Below are 24,749 nucleotides of genomic sequence, written 5' to 3' on the forward strand. Positions count from 1 at the left end.
CGTTTAGTGAGTGCAACACCGTTATCAGTCCACGGAAGGCTATCTCTAACAGCTGTGGCCTGTTAGGCTCGGCCCAGTGACATACAGTAGCTCTCAGTGTGTCATTGTAGGCAGTGCATGCCTCCTCGGTATTGCATTGCATCCACTCACGTAACCCAAGCCAGTGTCGTCAACCATGCCCCTAGCTGCCTGGGAGAGTCCCCATAGCGGAGTGCCATTCCTGTGCTGTCAGTCCTGCCATGTCAGTGTCAGGTGGGCGACAAATTGCCGGCTGCCCGTTACCCTTTGGGAATGAGCTGGTGTGGCCTGTGATGTCGAGAAAATAAGGGTGTGTCTGTGAGGTGGCTGTCCCTCTGTCTTTGTCAGCTGTTCTCTTTTAAGTGTTTCTACGCGTTCCATTCTGTGTGATGGTTGGATCCTTTTGCATGTTAAGGCTAATTAAGCCTGATTGTCAACCAATGAAAATGAGTTATTGTTACTTAACTGTCACTGTCAATGTTTTTAATTTTAACCTTTACATTAATGTTGCGCCCCCCATAGCACCTGTCACCATGTCCAAGTTTATTAAACCCAAACTAAAGGTAATGTGTTGCATGAGTGTGTCAGTGTGTTTACGTGTGTTTGAATGGGTTTGCCGTGAGTAGTGAATGGGTTTGCAGTGAGAGGCACATTTGTGTGTGTGCGTGAGTGGAGTGGGTGTGAGTGAGTGGGTGGGTGGAGTGGCTGGGGATGGTAAAGAATGGTCCGAAGGTTCTGGAATGTTGAGAGCAGGAAGCAGCCCTATGAGAAGGACATTCCAGCTCGGTGATGTGTGTGTGTGTGTGTCTTCTGTCCTGCTGCTGTTGTTCAGACAGGGAGACGCAAGGGCTGGGCCGGGTCTTGGCTGCCTCCCCACATGGCCCCTCTACTGCAGGGGCGATGCGTCTGCCTGCAGTGCAGAGAGGAGGAAACCAGAGACACCGAGACGGAGGAAGAAAAGATGATAGAAAGAAGAAAAGGAAGGAAGGAAGAAAGAAAGAAAGAAAGAAAGAAAGAGAGGAATACTAGTGAATGATGAATGAATGAACCGGGGAGGTAGTCCTAAGAGGGGAATAATAAGTGCAATCCTGTCCTAGTCAAGGCCGTAGATGGCCTGTCCTTAAAAACAGAGGAACCGCAGAGGGAAGGAGAGGAGAATAAATGGCAGAAAGAACAGAAGTGCTCATAGCATGTTTATGCCTGGAGTCATTCAGCTCTGCAGCAGTCCTGCTCCCAGCCATAGTTTTATGGTGTCCATATTTCATCACAAACTAGTCACATGAATCCAGTGCTGTGTGTTCTGCATGGGTTTGAGAGTGTGTGTCTGTGTGGGGACGTTTCTGGGATTCCTGCATGATAAAGGTTGCAGTGTTTTTTTTATTTATTTTTTTATCAAAAACAGAGCTGGATATGTCCCAGCTGTTACACAACATTGAGAATAAAAAGTAAAAGTGTGTATTCAGTAAGCAGTGACTAGTGTACAAGAGTGTGAACTGGAATTCAAGTCATCCTGACATTGGTCTGTGGCTGCCATTTTGTGCGATTCAGTCCCAGATATGCTGCTTTTAGATGGGGCCACTTTTCAGCATTAAGTAGGAGGAGAGCTGTTGAAAGATGGAGCCTGTAGCTCAGCGATGGCGTCCTCCTCTGCAGTTCAAGTTCATCAATATTGAATGTTGACAGGAAATTCGGTCATGAAGAAGGGGGGGGCACACGTGAGGAGTAAATGCACTTTCACAACAGCGGTTACTCTGGCCAAGAAGGCTGTGTGAAACACCCTGAGAGCCTGGTGTGGGCTGATGTAGGCCGATGTAGGCCTTCAGATAGACCTCTCGCTGCTTCTCACTGCAGGTACTAGGCATAGAGAATGGATGCTGGCCCCTTCCTGTGTTCTATCTGTGTACTCTCTCTCGCTGATAGGCGTTGTTTCTCCTCTGCTCAACATGAACTCCTCTTGGCCGTGGAGATCCTCGGAGACGGCCCACCCGTTTCCTGCAAATTCCACAGGCCCTCTTCACCCTCCCTAGATCTGTCGTCATGGCCACCCCCCCATCCCCCTCAACCTCCTCGATAACAGATGTGTTTCCATGGAAACTTCCCGGGGTTGTTGCGTGACCTCATCCGATTTTCCCAGCCCCTCTAGCTTCCTCCGTGGGTGTAAAGCAGAGGCTCTGCTATAGGCCTCAGGGGCTCGCACTACATGCATTTGGAAGCAGAAAAAGAGCCCGGCCCTGGAGAGCAGCAGCTTTTTAAACATGTTTGTAGGACGTCTGTGTTCTGACATTAACTCGTATCTTCTCTGCTGAGAACATTGCATTGAATTGCAATGGTGCAGTGCGATGGGAATCAACAGGTTTTCTCCCCCTCTCTCTCACTCTCTCACACACACACACACACACACACACACACACACACATACATATCTACATTCAGAGACACACAGTGTCTTCTCCCCTTTCTCAGCACTCACTGTCTCTCGTCCTTGCTCGACATACTTCTGCAGTTCTATGTGTCCCTGGCCACCTCTGGGGGTTTATAAATACCTCGGCTGTCTTTATGCCACACCGGAGCTCATTATCAGCAGCACAGGCTGGGAAAAGCAGGCTCCTGATCGCCGGGATGGAGAGGGACTAAGTGTGCCGCTGCCAGCTCTAAAAACAGCTCTGCTGAAGGCGAGCGAGAAGAAGGGGCGGCAAGTCTGCTTAGAGACAAGAACTTCAAACTGCCGTTGGTGTTGTTGAGGGAGGAAGGGAGTTTTTTTGATTGTTCTGTTTCCTCCGTGGTTCAGTTATATGATTGGTTTGTGGTCAACCGACTGCCTGTGTGTTGTCTGGTTTGTGAAGGTGCTTCAAGTTAACCTCTGTGGTCATGTGGGCTGTTTTGGTCACGTGCCTGTGGTCTGATCGTACCGTGGTTGATACTCTCTCGCTTCACATTTTTAGTAGTCTAGTGTTGTCACTACACCACAACACGGCACAACATTCAGCACAGCGCAATATGGGCCTCGATATCCACGTGCATGTAGCTCTCTGCTGTGCTGCACAGGGTCCGCATCAGTGAGGTTTCGCGATGCGTGTGAGTAAGGGTGAACGGGACGTACAGTAGGAGTGTCAGAGATTCTGGAGGTGCTGCTGAAGGGGGATGGTGTTATCATGTGAGCGCACCCAGTGTAGAAGCACCTATCTTTCTGTGCAGCTGTGTAGCTACGTAGGGGGGTTAAGACGTAGTCCTCCAGACCCCACTTCATTTGTGCGCTTGCTGGGGCCACACCCATAGGAATTTTTAAATCATTCACCTCAGATGAGCCGCTATGTCGGAGAACTTGGACAGATTTTCTGCATCCTTGATTTGATCGTAAAGGTGAATGCATACTGCAGCATTCCTGCTGTTTGGCGATATGTGATCAGCTCAGTATCACTGCTGAAGTCATGTGGCTGGGCAGAGTTAACAAGAGACGTGAGGTCTGGTGACTTGGATTTCACACCCAGCCGAAGATTTCTGCACGCAGATGTAATGACATCATTTTAGAGTCCACAGTCTGCCCCCTGGAACACACGGACACAGTCCACCTTTGGAGGGAGTGGCCCTTAAAACAATCAAACAAAAAAACCTGATAGGCCTATCCTGTTGAAGAAACTGATACCCCATTGGTTACTGTTGACTTCAATCTCCCAGCTAGGGTCAAGTTTCCATCCTTGTCTGTAGTGACCACTGACCACTATCTGGCTGGAATCAGGTCACAGCCTGCTGTTAAATCCCCCAGGACACTATCAGTGAGCCGGCACTGCTTAGCAGAGAAGAGATGGGATGGGTAGGGAAGGTTAGGTGGGGGATGGGCGGCCTGGCTGACAGTTTGAACATGATGAGGACTGCCCTGGCTGCTGTAATCGGCTTGGAAGTTGGCACACATTCTATTTAGTTTTATTGTCGAGAATTGCACATCTGTCTGTTTGTTTTTTTGAGCGGGGTTTTAGCTCCAGTCTGATGTGTGATTGGAGAGCATGGGCAACTGTACATGCCATCGCCTCCGCCATTCTCCACTGATTCTCCTCCTGCTCCCCCCATGTTGCCAAGGCTCGGTGGCTGTGTAGGTGGGTGTAATTACCATGTGGGTCTGCTCTGACGGATGTGCGTAGTGCAGCGTAAACGGCTACTCCAGTGACGGGCCGTGCCTGTTTACTTAATAACAGACTGGCTGCATCTGCCGCAGTAGCAGCCTGGGCAGAAGGTCTGTTGTGCTGTGGGACTTGGGGAATTGCAGAAGGCACAGGCCGTGAGGCCAGGCAGGTTAATGTAACCTGCTGTAATGTGAGCCACTCTGCCCTGCTGTGGGGATGCAGCTGCTGCTACGCACACGGTTGAGAGGCCTGCTGCTGGTGTTGAGATGGGTAACTGCAGCTGCTGCTAATGTTGAGCCTGCAGCTGCTGCCCCTGCGGGTGTTGAGAGCAGGGTGGAGCTGCAGCTGCTGCTGATGCTGCTGACTCAACTGATCCAGTCTGTGATGGAGTGGATAGAAGCTCTCAGTGAACTGCCTCCCTCTCTTATTCTCTCTCTCTCTCTCTCTCTCTCTCTCTCACTCTCTCCCTCTCTCTTTCACCCTCACCTCATCTCACTCTTTCTGATCACCCGATTTCATGCACTCCTCTTTAGCCCTCTCTCCCACTCCATCGTTCATTCTCTCTCTCCCTCTCTCCCAGAGGGCTGTGTTGGCCCCTGTAACAAAGGCTTTCATTGATCCAGTCTGGCACCCCAGGCCATGGAAGTGACTGACTGTGTGGATGACTGGAAAGCCAGCCCCCCTGGTTTTGTTTGTCCGTTTGAAGAAAAGCTAGCCCCCTCTTTCTTTCTTTCTTTCTTTCTTTCTTTCTTTCTTGATCCCTTTTTCTCTTCCTCTTTCTCTGTCGCCAATGACCTTGGCTTTCCATTGCAGCTCTCAAGTGTTCTTGTCCGGCTGCTTAGCCAGTGAAATTTTAAGAATGATCTATCAGTATTAAATGTAATTATCTTTTGAATGATGTGATGAGAGCATTGAAAAAGCATAATTACTCTAAAATGAAAAATGTATTTAGAGAGGAGTCAGACGTAATTTGTCAGAAGACCCACCCAGTTTCATAATGGAGTCATTAATAGATCCAGGCCTGTGTTTTGCACTGGATATCGACTACAGGCCACCATTAGCCATCTGCTCCTCCTAGAGGCCCAGGACAAGCTGAGGTCACACCTTTCAGACCGATGAGTCCATCCTGGCCCTAGGTGCAGGTCACAGACCCCTGGGAATTGGCTGCAGATGTTCACAGCTGTGTGTCAGGTCCATTTAGAGCAGTTCAAATGAGCTGGGTCGCCAGTCCTGATCTCTCATGTGATATTACCATCAATCAGCCAGCAGGCCAACCTACAGCAGCCCCATGACAATTTGACATGTGTCTGAAAATGTACTAGTAGATTGTAGCGCAGTAAAATAGGACAAGTATTTCTGGAAGTGTTTGTGAAGCCACAGTCATAGACTGGCCTTCTGGCGTGATTGGCATGACACTGGAGGGATCTCACAGGTGGGGGACATTGCCAGAGGTCAGCTGTCCCCTCTTGCTGTGGGAAGGCTGCAGGGCGTGGCTGAGAACCCCAGGCTTTCTCTCTGGGAAGACCTTGTGTGAAGGTCATTGGGTGCAACGTCCCATTTAGATGAACAGTTCCCATAGCACCACTGATGGATAAAGATGGTAACAACAATGCCAAGCTAATGACCCATGATGCCACTTTCTCGGGGGTATAGTCCAGAGAGATGACCTATAACATACAGAAACATATAGCCTATACATTATAGACCCAGCCTGTACGGTCAGTAGCTGTGTCTGTCACTTTCCCAGTTTTGTATTTGTGGTAATTGGTGTGTTGATGACCTTTCAGTCCGGTCTCTGTCATAACAATGGTGTGACCCCTAATGGGCTGGCCAGCTGAGCCCAGCTTGGCTCTCTCCCAGAGCAGCCATCCAGACACAGAGGACGGGGACTAGGGGACATGTGCTGGTTAGTGAGGGGGGTTGGTGTGGGTGATTTTGGTAAAGGGGGGTGAAGGGATGGCACCTCCGTGTGTGTGTGTGTGTGTTGGTGGGGGGTTGGGGGCTGACGGCAGCATTCTCTTTGTGTTTGGACAGCGTTTGTGCAGAGCTTCTCTGTGGAATTTCCGCCAGGCCCCCCTGGTGTGCTCAGCTGCCAGGGTCTGCTAAACGTCAGCTGGAATGCTAACGCCCTCCCCCCCAGCACACACACACACACACACACACACACACATTCTCAAATGTACGCACACTACCCACACCCTTTGCTTTGTTTTATCCGGTCCATAAAAATGATGGTCCTTTTCTCGGAATTGTAGTTAAAAGGTGTTGTGTGCTTTATTTGCTGGGGATGGAAAGATATGGGGGGTTGTTAAAAAGATAGCACAAGGCCTCCACCAATACACCTAACAGGAATAGCTAAGGGAATAGGTGGCCATTTTGTCATATGAATGAATTGTTGAATTATGAAGTTGATCCGTCAATTGATCCTACTACACCCGTGTAGTTCACCACGTTTCTCTCTGGACTCTCTGTGTGTTGCATGTTGCTTTGGGGTGATTAGGACCCATAGTCCCCCGAGCCAAAATATGGTCCGTGTGAATGTCATTTGGCCAAGAAAATGTGTTAAGGCTTTACTGTAGCTATTTCCTGTGAATTGGTCCTAACTGGTGTCTGTTGGCGTTGTCGTACCTCAGCAGAAGATGGACGCCAGTGGGGTGAAGGTGCTGGAGACGGCCGATGACATCCAGGAGCGCCGGCAGCAGGTGCTCGACCGCTACCGGCGCTTCAAGGAGTTGTCGACCATGCGCCGGCAGAAGCTGGAGGACTCGTACCGTTTCCAGTTCTTCCGCCGCGACGCCGACGAGCTGGAGAAATGGATCCTCGAGAAGCTGCAGATCGCTTCCGATGAGAACTACAAGGACCCCAGCAACCTGCAGGTCAGACACAGAGGCAGGCCTCCTATCTTGCCTGAAGTAAAGTAAAAGTTCACACGAGGGTTGGTGTGGCAGGAAGTAGCAGGGTCATGCAGAGGTGTCGGCAAGAAATGTTTTCATTGATATTAGTTTGCAGAATATTGAGTGTTGACTCACAAGGCTTTTCACTCATATGTTGTGCTGAAGGGTCCGTAAAGGCAATTCATGGGTCTCATCAGGTCCCTTTCCAGAGGTGTATAAAATCAAGCACGTAGATTATGAATGCAGACTGCATGGTGCTTGATTAAAACACCTGTGGAAAGGGACCTGATGAAACCCATGAATAGGGGGTGAAGGTGCAAATGAAACGATGGATTGTCACAATGTGTGGGTTTCAAAGTCTGAGTAAGGAATGTGGCATGGGTAATGTTTAACCAGGCTATATCTTGGCCAACACTGTAGCCTTTGGTACATTTTTTTGCTAAGTGCTAAGGTCATCAACTTTTACATGTACTATACTATAAACCATGCCAGGCCCCACTGGCCAAATGAAATAAACTGCTGTTATTCTTTTCATCCATGGACATTCTATTCCTCCATGGACATTCTATCTTCTCATTGTCTGTATTGTTTTTCTGTCTGCAGGGAAAGCTGCAGAAACACCAGGCCTTCGAGGCGGAGGTGCAGGCCAATGCTGGGGCCATCATCAAACTGGACGAGACAGGCAACCTGATGATCTCTGAGGGCCACTTTGCATCCGAAACCATCCGGGTAAAGCCTTACAGTTGCTATGCTAAACGTCAGCTGGAGTGCTAACGCCCTGCCCCTCCCACACACACACACACACACACACACACACACACACACACACACACATATGGTTAGGATTATTTACATCAAATGATAATGTCTAGTTTTGATATGTGATGATGATGATGATGCTGGTGATGATGATGGTGCTGATGATGATGATGATGGTGGTGAAGATGGTGACTGCAATAATAAAGTCTTAGTGCAGATGTACGGTGCGCTGTTAACCCTTCCCGTGTGCTTCAGTCCTTCACACCATACCGGACTGCCCAGCGGCCCATAGTAACAAGTGTCAATTATGGAAGTTTTGTCCCAGTAGGTGCTTGGGTGCTGTGACTCTGTTGTTTCCACCACTGAACTGTCCTCTTTTTTTTTTCCTGTCTTCCCTAGAGTGAAATGTATGGCTTGATTTGCAGTGATGATCTGAATTCTCTAGCAGCAGTAGAATTCATTAATATTTGAGGGTGATCCTGCATTCATGCATGAAATGCTACCTGTATAGCACTCCTTTATATCTTTATTCGATTTTCCCGGTATTATACTTCACAACTTTCATGTTCTGGTAAAGAATAATATGGTCTTCAAGAGAAGTGTTGCCTTGACACCCCAACCAATAGAACTAGTATGACACAAGTCAGAAAGCACTCTCTTTTAGATCTCAGCTATCCTTTGCTGCTAGTCTCCAGTTGGGGAGATGGGGGTCCATGATGAGCGCTCCATCCTCACTTGTGTTCCTCCTCCCTGTCCCAGACGCGTCTGGAGGAGCTGCACCACCTGTGGGACCAGCTGCTGCAGAAGACCAAGGAGAAGGGCGTGCGTCTGTTGCAGGCCCAGAAGCTGGTGCAGTACCTGCGCGAGTGCGAGGACGCCCTCGACTGGATCAGTGACAAGGTCCGGCACTCCTCCTCTCACTTCATCACTCTCTGTACACTACGGTTATTGATGTAACATTTAGACATTAAATTATATAGAATAAACCATTAACTTGCATTATTATCATTATAGACCAATTTCATACTTTGCATGCAAGTATATCATTTTTATACTTTATGTTTAGGTTCCAGTCAATTAACCTGTAAAGCATAGAATAATTACGGCACGAGTCCATGCAATTTGGGGGATTCATCAGTTTAATTACATCAGGGATGCAGCTGCACTAAAGTTCCCTGCTCTCGTTTGTCCTGCTGTATCCTGTAGGAAGCCATCGTCACCTCCGAGGAGCTGGGCCAGGATCTGGAGCACGTCCAGGTGCTGCAGAAGAAGTTCGAGGAGTTCCAGACCGACCTGGCGGCACACGAGGAGCGCGTGAACGACGTCAACCAGGCGGCGGGCAAGCTGACCCAGGACTCGCACCCCGAGACCGAGCTGATCCTGCGCAAGCAGGAGGAGGTCAACAACGCATGGCAGCGGCTCAAGGGCCTGGCCCAGCAGAGGCAGGGCAAGCTGTTCGGTGCCGCCGAGGTGCAGCGCTTCAACAGGTACGTGCAGAGATGCGCGGGGAGCAGTTTCAACTCCGTGATCAGTTCCCATGGGGAAAAAACCCTGCAGAAAATCGATTTCCTTACCTTCCCCCAGAACACTGTATTCAGTCTAAACTGGATTTGCAGTGTACTTGAGTAGCTCAGGTTATGACTTGAGTGTTGGATTTGCAGTGTACTTGAGTAGCTCAGGTTATGACTTAAATGTGGATTTGATTTTCTTAAAACTACATATTAAATTTGAATTTGAATTGAAATTTGTCCAGTAGTCAATTTAACTGTGAAGACAAAGCGACATGGAATAAATATGGAAGCCATTATAGGCAAGCTAGTAAGGAGGTGTAGAGAGCGATTCCTGTGGTAATGATGAGTGGAGGCTGATGGAGGCACATTTGTGTTTGCCTGTAGGGATGTGGATGAGACCATCAGCTGGATCAAGGAGAAGGAGCAGCTGATGGCGTCGGATGATTTCGGCCGGGACCTGGCCAGTGTTCAGGCGCTGCTGCGCAAACACGAGGGCCTGGAGAGAGACTTGGCGGCCCTGGAGGACAAGGTCAGTCTAAACACACACACACACACACACTCAGATACACACACACACACACACATCAACTGTATAATTAAATTGAAATGCAAATTCATCCATATATTGAACAAAACAATGTATTGCACACATGACCGACCGTATTACAAAAACAGTAGTCAGGCTTTAGTTCTAAGATGCCTCAGGAGCCTTATAGGAAGTTACAAGTGTCCTGTCACCAACAACGCTTCCAGAGGCTTTGAGGACTACCACTTGGCTCCGTCCTCATGTTGTCCCGGTCATCCCTCAGGTGAACACTCTTGGCGGCGAGGCTGAGCGCCTGCAGCAGACCCACCCCCAGAACGCCTCGCAGATCCACCTGAAGCGCGACGAGCTCATCACCAACTGGGAGCAGATCCGTACGCTGGCCGCTGAGCGACACGCACGCCTCAACGACTCCTACAGGTGAGCACGCTTCACTGCCCAGCGCTGTCCAGTGAGACCAGTTAGATCTGTTTTCAGCTGATCTGTTCAACAGTTTTGACTAGTTTTTCTGTGATGTTATGGTAGGATAGCTATAGAACATGTGTAAGAACTTTGCTTGTTGACAGACTTGCCTGCCATTTAAATCAGGGCCATTAAACTTAAATTGTATGGGTTGTGGGTATTGGTTTAAGTGTTTTAAGATCATAGAATTGAGAGTTCAAAGATGGAATCAGATGGATTGAAGAATTGAAAGGAATAGCGTGTAAGTTTTACTGTGCAGTAAGGTGATTGCTGTCGGTTGCGCTTCCCCCCCAGACTGCAGCGCTTCACTGCTGACTTCCGTGACCTGACCAGCTGGGTAACTGAGATGAAGGCCCTCATCAACGCTGACGAGCTGGCCAATGACGTGGCCGGAGCTGAGGCGCTGCTTGACCGCCACCAGGAGCACAAGGTGCAACACCATAGCTCACTAGAGAACCTGCCCATTAGCCAAAATAGATATAGCTACTCAGAGGCAAACCCACTCAAACAACTTCCATGGAGTCAGTATTGGTGGCTGGGTGTTACAGTTGAATTAGACTATGGCTATTAGACTATAGAGATTGCTAAAACACGTGACTAAGATTATGGGTACGTTTGGCCGTTTACATGGGCATGGATTGCCACGGATCCCCAAAATGCTTTGCGTTCACCAATGGGAAAATGCCATGATGACGACACATTCTCAATCTCTATTGATATTTGTGGATTTTCCTGAGTGTGAGGAATGTTTTTTCCTCTTCTCAGGGAGAAATTGATGCTCATGAAGACAGCTTCAAGGCCACCGACGAAGCTGGCCAGGCTTTGCTCAACACCGGACACTATGCCTCTGAGGAAGTCAAAGAGAAGGTATGTGTGTGTATGTGTGTGTTTGTGTATATACGTGTGCGTGTGTTTTCTATGTTTTACAGTGGTGGAACTAGAGAACACACATTGATGTCTTTTTGTGTGTTTGTGTGTGTGTGTGTGTGTGTAGCTGGGCATCCTGTCTGAGGAGAAGGAGTCTCTGCTGGAGCTGTGGGAGCTGCGTAGGCAGCAGTATGAGCAGTGCATGGACCTGCAGCTCTTCTACAGGGACACCGAGCAGGTGGACAACTGGATGAGCAAACAGGAGGTGCGTATAAGAGTATAATAATATATAAGAGTATAATAATATAAAAGAGTATAAGCGTATAATAATAATAATAATAATAATATATGAGGCTCATAAGCACAGCATTATTGAGGGGTAGCTCAGTATCTGATAACTGGGTTTGAGTTTGTCAAACATTTTAAAATGTTCAGGGGTGCGTTTCCCAAAAAGCATAGTTGCTAGCTAAGTTAGCAACTTTGTTGGTTGCAATGCAATTTCCCATTGCCAACCAACTAAGTTGGCAACTATGCTTTTGGGAAACGCACCCCTGTTCAGTAAGTTCCAGACATACTCTACAAGACACATAGTGTCGTAGCTAAGTGAGTCCAAAATAGGAGCTTGGTGAAACCGTTGTGAAATCGTTCCCTTGTCCGTAGGCCTTCCTGTTGAATGAGGACCTGGGTGACTCCCTGGACAGTGTGGAGGCTCTGCTGAAGAAGCACGAGGACTTTGAGAAATCCCTCAGTGCCCAGGAGGAGAAGATCACTGTAAGGCTCCCCCTCTGTAGCACACCTCAGTAACACCTGTTCAGATGAGACTGGCTGAGTCTCTGATGGGGAAACGTAACCTGCTGCTCTGTCCTCTCTTGTGTTTAAGGCCCTCGATGAGTTTGCCACCAAGCTGATTCAGAACAACCATTACGCCAAGGAGGATGTGGCCACTCGCCGAGATGCTGTGAGTGCTTACTCTTTTACACTCAATCACACTTCCTGTTTGACATCATATGATATGGAAGCCACTGCGAATAGTTTGGATGGCAACCTGTTACAGTAGACAGTGTTGAATATGAAGTATATTACATGAGTGAGTTTATGAGAGATGACCATCCTGTCCTTCTGTCGTTTAGCTGCTGAGTCGACGCAACGCCCTCCATGAGCGTGCTCAGTCTCGCCGCGCTGCTCTGGAAGACTCCTTCCACCTGCAGCAGTTCTTCCGCGACTCCGACGAGCTCAAGAGCTGGATCAACGAGAAGATGAAGACTGCCACTGACGAGGCCTACAAGGTGGGTCATCGTCAGCTCCATTTCTGTTTTTCTTGGTAAAGGATGTTTGCATTAAATAAAATGACTAAAAACAGAGTACGGTAATTCTGCATACACAATATGCATAGGTAGACAATGCATTGAACAGTCTAATTTTATTATTGTTATTAAAAATGATAAAGTTCCTGTGCACAGCCTTCCAGGTGCTGGTGAGGTGCAGTCGTCAATAGATTCGTCACTTTCCTTTATTATTGTTATATTATATCAGATTATTCAGGGAAATTGAAGCTTCATCTTTGGTTCTTCTCCCCCCTTGTCTTCTCAGGACCCCTCCAACCTGCAGGGTAAAGTGCAGAAGCACCAGGCTTTCGAGGCCGAGCTCTCCGCCAACCAGAGTCGTATCGACGCTCTGCAGAAGTCTGGCCAGGAACTGCTCGACGGCAACCACTACGCCTCAGGCGAGGTGTCCACCCGCATGGACGAGGTCAGCACCCAGTGGAAGAAGCTTCTGGAAGCCACCGAGCTCAAAGGTGAGGACCCAAATGGTTTGGTTTGTCTGTAGTGTTTATCTATTGAGCAATGTACAAATGTGTTGAATTTTAGCTTTTACATATATTTCCACATTTCATTAATTTAGTTTGATTTGATTCACGCTGCTAAGGCAGCCTGGAGACCATGGAGCAAATTTTCGCCTGAGATAGGGAACCAATCACAGAACAGGGGGGAAAGCAAGACGATGATGAGCTATGCACAGACGCATTTGATAGACATCCGTGCCACCCAATAAAAGGATCTGGGCATTTTTTTCAAATACGAGAAAATAAACGTTTGGTTCCCAGACCACGTCTCATTGAGAAGTGGTGGCGCTAGCCAGGCTATAATTTAGTAATAGTGGGAAAGGAAAGGAAGTCCTAGCGGTCCTAAATGTTTATCATTAAACAGACCCCTTTCTTGAACGTCTATACTGTTTTTCTGTCATGTAATGGTTGGTCTGTGAAGAGTGATTTTCTGCATTGTATTGTGAAGAGTGACTCTGTGGATTAGCAGCATTGATGGATGTCTTTAGAGCCACTCCTCACTCTTCTCTGTACTACATTTCCCATCAGGCATCAAGCTGCGTGAGGCTAACCAGCAGCAGCAGTTCAACCGCAACGTGGAGGACATCGAGCTGTGGCTGTACGAGGTGGAGGGCCATCTGGCCTCTGACGACTACGGCAAAGACCTGACCAGCGTGCAGAACCTGCAGAAGAAGCACGCGCTGCTGGAGGCTGACGTAGCTGCCCACCAGGTAAAAGGGTGTTGGAGTGACCTGACTGTTGCTCAGGAAACGGATCAGTCACCATCATTTGACTAATTTGATGGATGTGTAAATATGTTGAAGTCTCCTCAATGTAAAATAAGTCATTTTTGCCCTTTTTAAATATATGGGTCTTCATTTCTACTTATTTGTATCTACATTCCCTCCTTTAGTGTGTATAAATACAGCTTTATAAATGTAGGCAAATGAGGATCTAGATAGTATGAATAGCATAATTAAGTCTTTATACCAAAATATTCCCACACTGGGGGCGCTGTGGCGCAGCAGGCTACAGCGCCTGTACCATATACGGGTCCGAGTGCCCACGGGGATCCAGGTTCGAATCCGACCTGCGGTCATTTCCCGATCCCACCCCATCTCTCTCTCCCACTTGCTTCCTGTCACTCTCCACTGTCCTGTCCAAAAAAAAAAAAAAGCCCAAAAAAATAGTCCCACACCACTAGCTCACTAAACCTGCCATATGTTTACACTGTCCCCTAAATCTCTCTCCCAAACAGGACCGCATTGACGGCATCACCATCCAGGCTCGTCAGTTCCAAGAGGCCGGCCACTTTGACGCCGACAACATCTGCAAGAAACAGGAAGCCCTGGTGGCGCGCTACGAGGCCCTGAAGGAGCCCATGGCCGCCCGCAAGCAGAAGCTGTCCGACTCATTGCGCCTGCAGCAGCTCTTTAGGGACGTGGAGGATGAGGAGACCTGGATCCGCGAGAAGGAGCCCATCGCCGCCTCCACCAACAGAGGTCAGTAGATACATCGATCAGAGGTGGACTGTGTATGGACCTGAAAGGGTATCGATTATGTAGATTAGTTGCCCATACTGATGTGATTTGAGTGTGATATTTGTAAGTGCGTGTTTGTACTTTTAGGGGGGATTATAAGAGGCAGGTTGAGGTATCTCTACAGTGCCTACTGTTCTTGGAGTCAGGTGTTTGGGATGGGTAAATGCACCAGATTATATGATCATAGAATAATGATGTTCCTGGCCCTAATCTTTCTCCTCTGCGCTCTCTCTCTCAGGCAAAGACCTGATTGGAGTGCAGAACCTGCTGAAGAAGCACCAGGCCCTTCAGGCTGAGATTGGTGGACACGAGCCACGCATCAAGGCAGTCACCCAGAAGGGCGAGGCCATGGTGGAGGAAGGTGGGTACCTCAGACCTGACGAGGAACTCTGGAAATGTTCCTTTGCAACTTTAATTAACACATGAAGAGACATAAAATGTGTTTTTCACGTTGATACTTGGAGTAAAACCTAAAGCTTATGTAGAACTGTAACCAGGTTAATGAGAATTGAGAGCAGAGACCTACTGAGGTGGCTGAAGTGTTGTTTCCCTCCGTGGATGGTCAGGCCACTTTGCTGGTGAGGAGGTGAAGGCGAAGCTGGGTGAACTGAACAGCCGCTGGGACATGCTGAAGGGCAAGGCTGGCCAGCGCCGCCAGGACCTGGAGGACTCTCTGCAGGCGCAGCAGTACTTCGCCGACGCCAACGAGGCCGAGTCCTGGATGCGGGAGAAGGAGCCCATCGTGGGGAGCCCCGACTACGGCAAAGACGAGGACTCGGCTGAGGTGAGGAGAAGATGGTCTTCATTGTCCTCTTGTCTCTGGTGGTCACTATGTGTGATCAAATAAATGCATTCAACCTGGCAGTTCTGATGATTAAACACTATGGCAACAAAATGGTGATTAGATTCAGCAGATCCGTAAATGTACTAAAGAGAAGTAATCTGTGGTGTTGGTTATAAAATGTATGCTCAATTCTAAAGGCTTCTAAAGCATCTAGACTTCCAGATCAGCTGAGGACTATCCATTCATCAGTCTAAGCCGTTCAGATGGGTGAAGGGTGTTGAAGAGTAAGAGGTCTTGTCATGTGTGCTAATCTGTCCTCATCTGACCACATCCCCAGGCTCTGCTGAAGAAGCATGAGGCTCTGATGTCTGACCTGAGCGCCTACGGCAGCAGCATCCAGTCCCTGAAGGAGCAGGCTCAGGCCTGCAGGGTGAGTCTGGCACAGAGCACACTGAAGATTCCATACAGTCTGATAGGACAAAAGAATAGTTAAAACCATTCTTTATACTGTTACTAATAACAATTTAGCATAACTAAGAAATAATTCAACACTTATGGTGTTAATGGAGTGGTGTTGTGAGTCACAGTAAATGTGCATTTCTTTTCCCACCCCCAAAAGCAACAAGTGGCGCCCACCGACGATGAGACTGGCAAGGAGCTGGTGCTGGCCCTCTATGACTACCAGGAGAAGAGCCCACGCGAGGTCACCATGAAGAAGGGTGACATCCTCACCCTGCTCAACAGCACCAACAAGGTACTGCACAGAGCTGCACTCTAGCCCTAAATGCCGAGGTCTATTCTCCACTGTAATAGAAGTGATAAATAGAAAATACACACAGGCAGTGTATTTTTCTATAGCCTATACTAAACAGCTTGTTCAAAAAAAGCACTTACAGATGATAACATTGTAAGAGCAACCGGGTTGTAATGTCTACTAAACTCAAGGCCTGATTTGACGGTCCAGTGTGTCCAGTCTAACGTTAACATGTTCTGCCCTGCGTTCTCCCCTCAGGACTGGTGGAAAGTGGAGGTGAATGACCGTCAGGGCTTTGTGCCCGCGGCCTATGTGAAGAAGCTGGACCCCACCCAGTCGTCCTCTCGCGAGAACCTGCTCGATGAACAGGGCAGCATCGGCCTGCGTCAGGATCAGATTGAGAACCAGTAAGAGAATGTGCAGAACCACCACTCGCAGCTAGTGCTTCTTAAATCCGACTTCTTGACTGGTTAAGAGCATTCAGGTCTAGCATGCCTTTCCTGCACTAAGAGCTTTAAGTCGATTTCCAAGACTTTTCACAGGAAGCTAACATTCTTCTGAACCTTCTGTTTTAAACACTCACTCTTAACTAGCCTCCATCACTTTGAATACTTCTTAACTGTTGGCTCTCACCAGAAGCACCTTTTTCCCTCCCTGTTCTTTCTTTCTTTCTTTCTTTCTTTCTTTCTTTCTTTCTTACTAATGACTTCATCACTTGCTCTTTTTTTCTTGGCCCTTTTCTTCTCTCTTCTCTCTCTTCTCTTTCCCCCTAACCCACTAACGCATGCATGGGTGACCCCTCCCTCTCGATCAGAACGCTGGTCACCAAGGAGGCGTGCAGTGTGTCTGTACGCATGAAGCAGGTGGAGGACTTGTGAGTATCCCCAACCCCCCACACACCTCCAGGACCAGCCTCCCTCTCTTTGTCTACTGTGGTCCGTTTGTCACTCACTTTCTCTTCTATCATCATCCACCATGCCAAGCCACGTGCCGTAGACCCACTCCCTAAACATCGGTGCTCACTCCTTTATTCTTCGATTTAACCGTTTTTGTCTTCTGTTCACTAACTCTGTGTGGTGTATCTAGTGATGCATTGTGTCTCGTTTGTGCCTCCTCCTCTTCCTCCTCTTTATCCGTGTCACAGATGCATCCTCCATCTTCCTTTAGGCTTCTATTCAGCTTGGGAATAGAAGCTAGTGCTCTCTCACTGCTCCTCCTTCTCTGTTGCTGTCTTGTGTTGATTGGTAGATAGTTACCTGGTGTGATTTTCCATCTACTTTCTCCATCAGTGTGTGTTGTAGAATTTGTGAAGACTTGCTCATGCATCCTGATTTTACAAAATCTGTATAATCAAGACAAAATAGGTTTTCAAAACCTCTTCTGAATTTGCTTCACCAGATGTAAACATTTTGTTCTTTAAGTAATCATCCATTGCTGTGGATGTGGTTAACCAAATGAAAGTGTTTTCATATTGGTTAAAAGACCAATTAGAGTAGTTGTCATGGTTTCAACCATAACTTTCCCAACAACGTCCAATGCTTTGTTGGGACTTTTGAGTCAACCTGAGCCTGCGTCCCCTTTGTAAATACGGCCCAGAGCCACCCGATGTGTGATTGTAAGTGTGTGTGTGTGTGGCGTCGCTGCAGGTATGGCACCCTGCTGGAGCTGGGTGAGAAGAGAAAGGACATGCTGGAGAAAAGCTGCAAGAAATTCATGCTGTTCCGGGAGGCCAACGAGCTGCAGCAGTGGATCAATGAGAAGGAGGGCGCCCTCACCAACGAGGAGGTGGGCTCCGACCTGGAGCAGGTGGAGGTGCTGCAGAAGAAGTTTGATGACTTCCAGAAGGTACGACTGACCGACCCACCGTCCACCTCCACGCCAAGACCGTAGTCTGAATTTGTGAAGATTGGCCTAGAGAGAGGTTTTCATTTTTAGCTGGAGCTGTTCTGTCATAGGTATACGTATTAAGGAGTTGTTCTGTCTGTACATATTAGTATTTTCTATTATCATGTATTTGTGAAGCTTGCCATGCAAGGTGGAAATGTTAGTACCAAGCTCTGCAATCTGTGGTGGGAGTTGTGCAGTTGTCCTGGAAATCTATTTTAATCATATAATTTTTGTTTGTTTCAGGACCTGAAGGCCAATGAGTCTCGTCTGAGGGACATCAACAAGGTGGCGTCTGAGCTGGAGTCTGAGGGCCTGATGGCCGAGGAGGCCCCTGTGGTGCAGGCCCAGGTGAGCCCACTCAGCACCTTAGTCATGTCTTTACAGCGGCCACTTATTACAGTCCTCTTTACAGCGGCCAGTTATTACAGTCATGTCTTTACAGCAGATACATGTTTACAGTCCTCATTACAGCAGATACATGTTTACAGTCCTGTCTTTACAGCAGCTACTTATTACAGTCATGTATTTACAGCAGATACATGTTTACAGTCCTCTTTACAGCAACATCAGCAACATTCAGTCCTCATTAAAACAGCTACAGCTGTACAGTCCTCTATACAGGGGCCACTTATTAAGTCATGTTTTTACAGCGGCCACTCAGTCCTTGTTCCAGTAGCCATATGTCTAGTCCTCTTTACAGCAGCTATATGTTTACAGTCCTCAGTGTTTAACTTTGCAACAGACATGAGTTTGAATAAATGTACTGATGACCCATGCAACTCTTTTTGTTTAATTTTTTTCCTCCTCTTCAGCAACAAGAGATGTTGGCCTCAGCACCTGGCCAGGTAGACTCTTTCGAGTCTGTACCTAGAGTAGAACTGCATGCCATGCTAACCACTGGTGTGGGTTTTTACAGGGGATTTGATGTTTGTCTTACTAACATCTGTCGGCACGTTTTACTGTTCATTTAAATGGGATACTTCACAGTAGATTATGTTGAACCATACCAGTGCATGTTTGCAACCTTGGAGGTGATCTTTTTGTGGTGGATTGGGGCAATTCCACGGAAAATGGACTTTTTGTCACATCCATAACGCCAGTGAAATGCCTTGGCATTTGTATGATGTGAATGATAACATTATTTTTTTGTGCATTTTTTCTCATTTACATTCTTCAGCCAGAAATAGCAAATCCTCAAATTTCATGTAATCATTCACATCATACCATACCATCCCATTTTATTGGTGTTATGTTACAAAAAATGTAATTTTCCATGGAATTGCCCATTGCATGACTTCCATTAAAATATTATTTATGTTCAGTGTACTTAGATAAACTAAAGTAAGGTTTTTATACGTTCCACAGGATGAAGGGGACTCTAAGAACGCCTCCCCATGGAAGGTAAAACTGACATTTTTGACTTGCCACAAGGCCACTGTGTCTTACAGTTACTGACATTTAAACTTTGAACTTTGACCTTTTAACCAAATGAAAAAGCAAAAAAGCATGAGTGTGTGTATATACTAATTTAGTCCTTTGAGTTGACCCCTGTGTAAATGTAATGTTCCCACTTTCAAATTACAATTTGTTGTTGCTACTACAACTGCTACAACAAGACCTTTAGATTGCCCATTGAAATTGAAGAGCAGACAGTCCTTTGTCTTCCTTTGGAACACACAATAACTCAGTAATTCTCCACCACATCTCAGCAGTACTAAGGTCTCTGCTGGGTTGACCTGAAATTAACACTCAACCACACTTACACCATCTTACACAATAGACCCTATCCAAGTACACAGAAACACACTCTGACACAGAAACGTGAGCCAGCAGCACCCTGTCTTGTAGTGGTAAATGTTTAATGCATGCTCTCTGCTGGTGGCATGGTGGTGCTTTTGGTGGTTTGGGCCTCTGCTCCTCTGCAGTGCCGGGTAATGGCGCTTGTTAATTGGTTTCTGAACGTGTTCTGATGTGGTGACTCTTGACTGGTGCGGTTTTTCTTCTGTCTCTCTCCTCCTCCCTTCCCTATGCCACGCCCCCCATTTATTCTGTAGTCTGTTCGCTTGGCTGTCCAAACGACGGCTAACTTTAATACCATTAAGGTAAGATCAGGTCTGCAGCCCCCCCACCCCCAGTCGCCCTGTTCCCGTTCCCCCATCTTCCTCATCTTCCTCGTCGTCCATGCAGTCCCGTCCAACTGACCACCTGCATTATGTCTGATTGATGTGTTCTGGACACTAACCCGCCGCAGCCATGAGTCTGTCTGTGTTCCTGTGGTGTTGGCATGGAGCCACCGGTCCAACTGTTTAGTGTCTTCCTGTACTCCATTTTGTCCTGAGCTCCATTTTTGTTGCATTTTCATTAGATTTGTCCTTGTCTTTTCTGTTCCGCGTGTCTGTAGATTTGTTGTGTCGTTGTCAAGTCATTGCCATCATCGTAGTTAACAGCGTTCTGTTTAAGTGTTGCATACCTCAGTTTAATCCATCAGACCCCTACATGTTGTTTCACTGTTCATCTGACCTGAGCTTAGGCAGGAAGCGGCCAAAACCCAATGCTTCCTCTGATTGTCCATCCTCCATTTTGTGTGTGTTCGTGCTTGTGCATCGCCTTCCTAATCTCCTCCATGGTACCGCCCTGCCTGAATGTCAACAATCTTTGTTTTATGCCATCTTTAATAAAACAGCAAGCTTTCACACACTTACAGTTTTAAATAGATAAAATAGTGAAATTATTACCAGATAGTCATTTGAAGGAATAAAATAATTGTGTTTATGAAGCTTTGTCAGTCTACCTCTTGCTGGGCAGTCTGACTTTATACACTAGATTAAAATGGATTACAGTTCATTTGTAGATAATAACATTTCAAATGCATTAATACCGTAAATAAAAATATATATTTTTAGAGACAATGGCATATGACATTAATATTAATGACACTAGTCTTAAGGGTAGCAGTCCTCTTTCTCTCTGCAGCTGGGCATCTGTTTCCCTGCCTGTGAATGTGTGTGAGTTCGCGAGAGAGTTGGAATGGTGTGTGTGGTGTGTGTGTGTGTGTTGTAGGAGCTGAATAACCGCTGGAGGGCTCTGCAGCAGCTGGCCGAGGAGAGGAGTAACATGCTGGGCAGTGCTCACGAGGTGCAGAGGTTCCACAGGTGAGAGAAGTGTACACACACACACATACACACACACACACACACAGACAGACAGACCCACACACAGACAGACCCACACACACACACACACACACACACACGCACACACACACACACACACACACACAGAAGGACATGATCACATAGTTAGGACATATACATAAATGTATGTTAAATGCATCAGATATTTTATAGCATTATAGCCTAACCTTCAGTGATGCCATGCCACTGATGAGAAATGCAGACACAGGGAGACTGATGGATCATGTGCTGTGTGTGGTACGTAGGGATGCTGATGAGACTAAGGAGTGGATCGAGGAGAAGAACCAGGCTCTGAACACCGATAACTACGGCCACGACCTGGCTAGCGTACAGGCCCTGCAGCGCAAACATGAGGGCTTCGAGAGGGACCTGGCTGCCCTGGGAGACAAGGTACGCACACACACACACACACACACACACCGTCATAATACATTAATGTCAATGCATTATGACACTTTATTCCCATTTCTCAATACAGTGTGTGTATATGTATATGTATAACCGCTGGCTGTGAGTGTTCTGTTGACTGTACATATTCTCCTCCACCAGGTGAACTCTCTGGGCGAGACCGCCGAGCGTCTGATCCAGTCGCACCCAGAGGCGGTGGACGACATCAAGGAGAAGTGCACGGAGCTGAACACGGCCTGGAGTAGTCTGGTGGGCCGCGCTGACCAGCGCAAGGACAAGCTGGGCAACTCCCACGATCTGCAGCGCTTCCTCAGTGACTTCAGGTGAGGGCCGTGTGGATGGACGTTTGAATGCTCTCATTATGATGACTCTTGCACCACTTGTTACATGATTCTCCTGAAAGGCAGAAAAAACAGGAGGTAATTTCAAAAATGTGAAGAATAGTCAGTGGTAGATTTTTAAAAAGGTCAGACATGTGATGGTATTGATTATTCTGCACACAGAGACCTGATGTCCTGGATCAACGGCATCAGGGGGCTGGTGTCCTCAGACGAGCTGGCCAAGGACGTGACCGGAGCCGAGGCCCTGCTGGAGAGACACCAGGTAGCTGACCTGACCTGACCACACTCCTCACTCAGAGCTACAATGAGCTCTGCCAGAGTCACATCAGTTCTGACTTGTGTTGTACAGTTTCAGTAGATCGCTGGACTCACTGAAGTTCTACAAGAACTCACATAGTTTGTGTTACTCTTCAGTTCATTGCTGGGCTCTCATTGTCTTCTGGAACTCCCTCCCTCCCACCCCCCTCTCTCTCTCTCTCTCTCTCTCTCTCTCTCTCTCTCTCTCTCTCTCTCTCTCCCACCCACCCACTTTCTCTTTCTCTTTCTCTCTCAGGAGCACCGCACTGAGATCGACGCCCGTGCGGGCACCTTCCAGGCCTTTGAGCAGTTTGGGCAGCAGCTGCTGGCCCGTGGCCACTATGCGAGCCCTGAGATCCAGCAGAAGCTGGAGGCGCTGGACCGTGAGCGGGCTGACCTGGAGAAGGCCTGGGTGCAGCGCAGGATGATGCTGGACCAGTGCCTGGAGCTGCAGGTGGGGCCGCCACAGCCAGGACACTCAGAACATCACATTAAGCTCCGTTTGAAATGAGAACTCCGTTATGAACAAATGACTTAGTTATGAACAAATGCAATGGTTGGTGGTGGTTAGTGAGGTTCTCCCTTCGTAAAGTGCTTTGGGTTAAATTACTTGTAGCAACTCAAAGATTTTAAAATCGTTAAAGGTCTGTCATATTTTGTTTTAACCATGTACTTAGGATGGTCATGTGTCAACAGTGGCTGTTCAATGATCTGTGGTGCGTTTCCCAAAACCATAGTTGCTAACCTGTTAGAAACTTAGTTGGTTGGCAATGGGAAATTGCATTGCAACCAATGAAGTTGCTAACTTAGTTAGCAGCTATGGTTTTGGGAAACACGCCCCTGACTGACAAAGCAAATGTCACCATTTCCATACTACATGGATGGAGGAGAAGCAAGGCCCATAGTCACTTCACTAATCAGATGATTGGTGGTTAATTCACTGAAGTGGACTGAAAAGCGTTCTTTCTCTCTGTAGTTGTTCAACAGGGACTGTGAGCAGGCCGAGAACTGGATGGCTGCCCGTGAGGCCTTCCTTGCCAGCGACGACAAGGGAGACTCCCTGGACAGCGTGGAGGCCCTCATCAAGAAGCACGAGGACTTCGACAAGGCCATCAATGTCCAGGTCGGTCACATGGGACTACCTTACCAGACACGCTCAGTCTCGAGATGTAATGGTGTGTAAAGCCTTCTAGTAGGTCTGTTGTTAATGAGTTTGACTCCCACTTCTGCTCTGTAGGAGGAAAAGATTGCTGCCCTGCAGTCTTTCGCTGACCAGCTGATTGGAGCTGACCACTACGCCAAGCCTGAAATCACCGACCGTCGTAATGAGGTGTTGGACAGGTCAGAGCAACTGCTCCTCAACCACTTCAAATTCCTGATGTGTGCTTAAAGTTCCCCGGTGCCTGCACTGGCATCATATTGTTCACTGGTCATGTTTATCTTTGGCCTGTAGATGGCGCCGCCTGAAGGCCCAGATGATCGAGAAGCGCTCCAAGCTGGGCGAGTCCCAGACGCTGCAGCAGTTCAGCCGTGACGTTGACGAGATTGAGGCCTGGATCAGCGAGAAGCTGCAAACCGCTTCTGACGAGTCCTACAAAGACCCCACCAACATCCAGGTACTGTTCAGCTCCACTCCTCTGGGGGAGCCACTTGTGCTCTTTAGCTCTTCCTGATGGTTGGTTGGTTGGTTGTTTGGTTTGTTTGTTTTTACTTATTTTGTAAATCTTGCATCAGTTTCTTGTAATGTGTATTTGGAATGAGTGGTTGTTGGTTAGGAGGGAAAAACAACCATCTTAATCAGTTTTACATGTTGTTTTGTTAGATGCAAGTTTGTTTATAACCGCTGTCTGTGAAGTTAATCCTGCTCCAGTCCTGAGCTCCCTTGTCAGTAATAAAACCTTGATCCCCTGTCCCTTATGTAAATAATAAAGATTCCATACCCAGTCCCTCTTGTAAATAATGAACTGTGAATACCCAGCCCCTATATGCTAGCTCCCCATGCCAACCGTTTCCCAACTGACCACTGGCAATGACTCTGAACCTCTCTTTGTTTTTATTGTCTGTTTTTAGCTGTCCAAGCTGCTGGTAAGTTGGAGTAGTGTCCCGAGCTGACTAACCCCTAGGGCCTCCTCGTGTTGTCTGTACTGCGTCTGTGTCCTGTCTGTCGTATGTTGTAGACACGTAGTCCAGTACCATCTGTCTACTGTGTCCATCGCACCCACGCGTGTTGTGGCTTCTTTTTGTTTTGGTTTCTTAATTCAGTTGTTCCATCTTGTAATTTTTGTTGTCAACATACCATCATCTTTTTTTTTGTCCTTAATGTTTTGAGTTCAACCATTTTGTCTTTTTATCCATCATTATGATGTGACTGTAATTGCTGGGCGTGGCTTCCCATTTTCTTTTGTCTGAAGCTGGTTGTTTTGTTTAGCAGCTCGTTCCACACTGGGTGCTCTTATGACCAGTGACCAAAGGCCTGGAAGGCACTGACATGGATCACTTGGTCATAGACGTCTCTTTAAATTCAATAATATATCTGTATCTGGTCGGT

General features: G+C 47.6%; 1 protein-coding gene across 10 annotated transcripts in view; it reads left to right on the plus strand.

Annotated features, from left to right (window-relative positions):
* The window catches only part of sptan1 (spectrin alpha, non-erythrocytic 1), a 36,505-nt gene that overhangs the window by 2,341 nt on the left and 9,415 nt on the right, over positions 1 to 24,749 (plus strand). For 2 of the 10 annotated variants that reach the window (XM_048258486.1, XM_048258489.1), the window contains 35 exons: positions 6,770 to 7,012; positions 7,634 to 7,759; positions 8,549 to 8,689; positions 8,996 to 9,276; positions 9,685 to 9,829; positions 10,110 to 10,264; positions 10,601 to 10,736; positions 11,072 to 11,173; positions 11,301 to 11,438; positions 11,834 to 11,944; positions 12,054 to 12,131; positions 12,304 to 12,459; positions 12,764 to 12,968; positions 13,545 to 13,726; positions 14,254 to 14,497; positions 14,775 to 14,897; positions 15,103 to 15,320; positions 15,658 to 15,750; positions 15,940 to 16,074; positions 16,333 to 16,481; positions 16,889 to 16,948; positions 17,721 to 17,919; positions 18,205 to 18,309; positions 18,774 to 18,806; positions 19,327 to 19,362; positions 20,016 to 20,063; positions 21,022 to 21,113; positions 21,401 to 21,545; positions 21,705 to 21,886; positions 22,067 to 22,166; positions 22,458 to 22,655; positions 23,178 to 23,324; positions 23,439 to 23,542; positions 23,655 to 23,817; positions 24,272 to 24,286. In XM_048258486.1, coding sequence (XP_048114443.1) covers positions 6,776 to 7,012; positions 7,634 to 7,759; positions 8,549 to 8,689; positions 8,996 to 9,276; positions 9,685 to 9,829; positions 10,110 to 10,264; positions 10,601 to 10,736; positions 11,072 to 11,173; positions 11,301 to 11,438; positions 11,834 to 11,944; positions 12,054 to 12,131; positions 12,304 to 12,459; positions 12,764 to 12,968; positions 13,545 to 13,726; positions 14,254 to 14,497; positions 14,775 to 14,897; positions 15,103 to 15,320; positions 15,658 to 15,750; positions 15,940 to 16,074; positions 16,333 to 16,481; positions 16,889 to 16,948; positions 17,721 to 17,919; positions 18,205 to 18,309; positions 18,774 to 18,806; positions 19,327 to 19,362; positions 20,016 to 20,063; positions 21,022 to 21,113; positions 21,401 to 21,545; positions 21,705 to 21,886; positions 22,067 to 22,166; positions 22,458 to 22,655; positions 23,178 to 23,324; positions 23,439 to 23,542; positions 23,655 to 23,817; positions 24,272 to 24,286 — 4,782 coding nt within the window. In that variant the 5' untranslated portion in view covers positions 6,770 to 6,775. Of the gene's footprint in view, positions 1 to 6,769; positions 7,013 to 7,633; positions 7,760 to 8,548; positions 8,690 to 8,995; positions 9,277 to 9,684; positions 9,830 to 10,109; positions 10,265 to 10,600; positions 10,737 to 11,071; positions 11,174 to 11,300; positions 11,439 to 11,833; positions 11,945 to 12,053; positions 12,132 to 12,303; positions 12,460 to 12,763; positions 12,969 to 13,544; positions 13,727 to 14,253; positions 14,498 to 14,774; positions 14,898 to 15,102; positions 15,321 to 15,657; positions 15,751 to 15,939; positions 16,075 to 16,332; positions 16,482 to 16,888; positions 16,949 to 17,720; positions 17,920 to 18,204; positions 18,310 to 18,773; positions 18,807 to 19,326; positions 19,363 to 20,015; positions 20,064 to 21,021; positions 21,114 to 21,400; positions 21,546 to 21,704; positions 21,887 to 22,066; positions 22,167 to 22,457; positions 22,656 to 23,177; positions 23,325 to 23,438; positions 23,543 to 23,654; positions 23,818 to 24,271; positions 24,287 to 24,749 lie in introns of those variants that run through there. The other 8 variants (XM_048258484.1, XM_048258490.1, XM_048258488.1 and 5 more) reach the window with 6 other exon arrangements.

Source organism: Alosa alosa, chromosome 12 (assembly GCF_017589495.1).
Source record: "Alosa alosa isolate M-15738 ecotype Scorff River chromosome 12, AALO_Geno_1.1, whole genome shotgun sequence".
NCBI lineage: Eukaryota > Metazoa > Chordata > Actinopteri > Clupeiformes > Clupeidae > Alosa > Alosa alosa.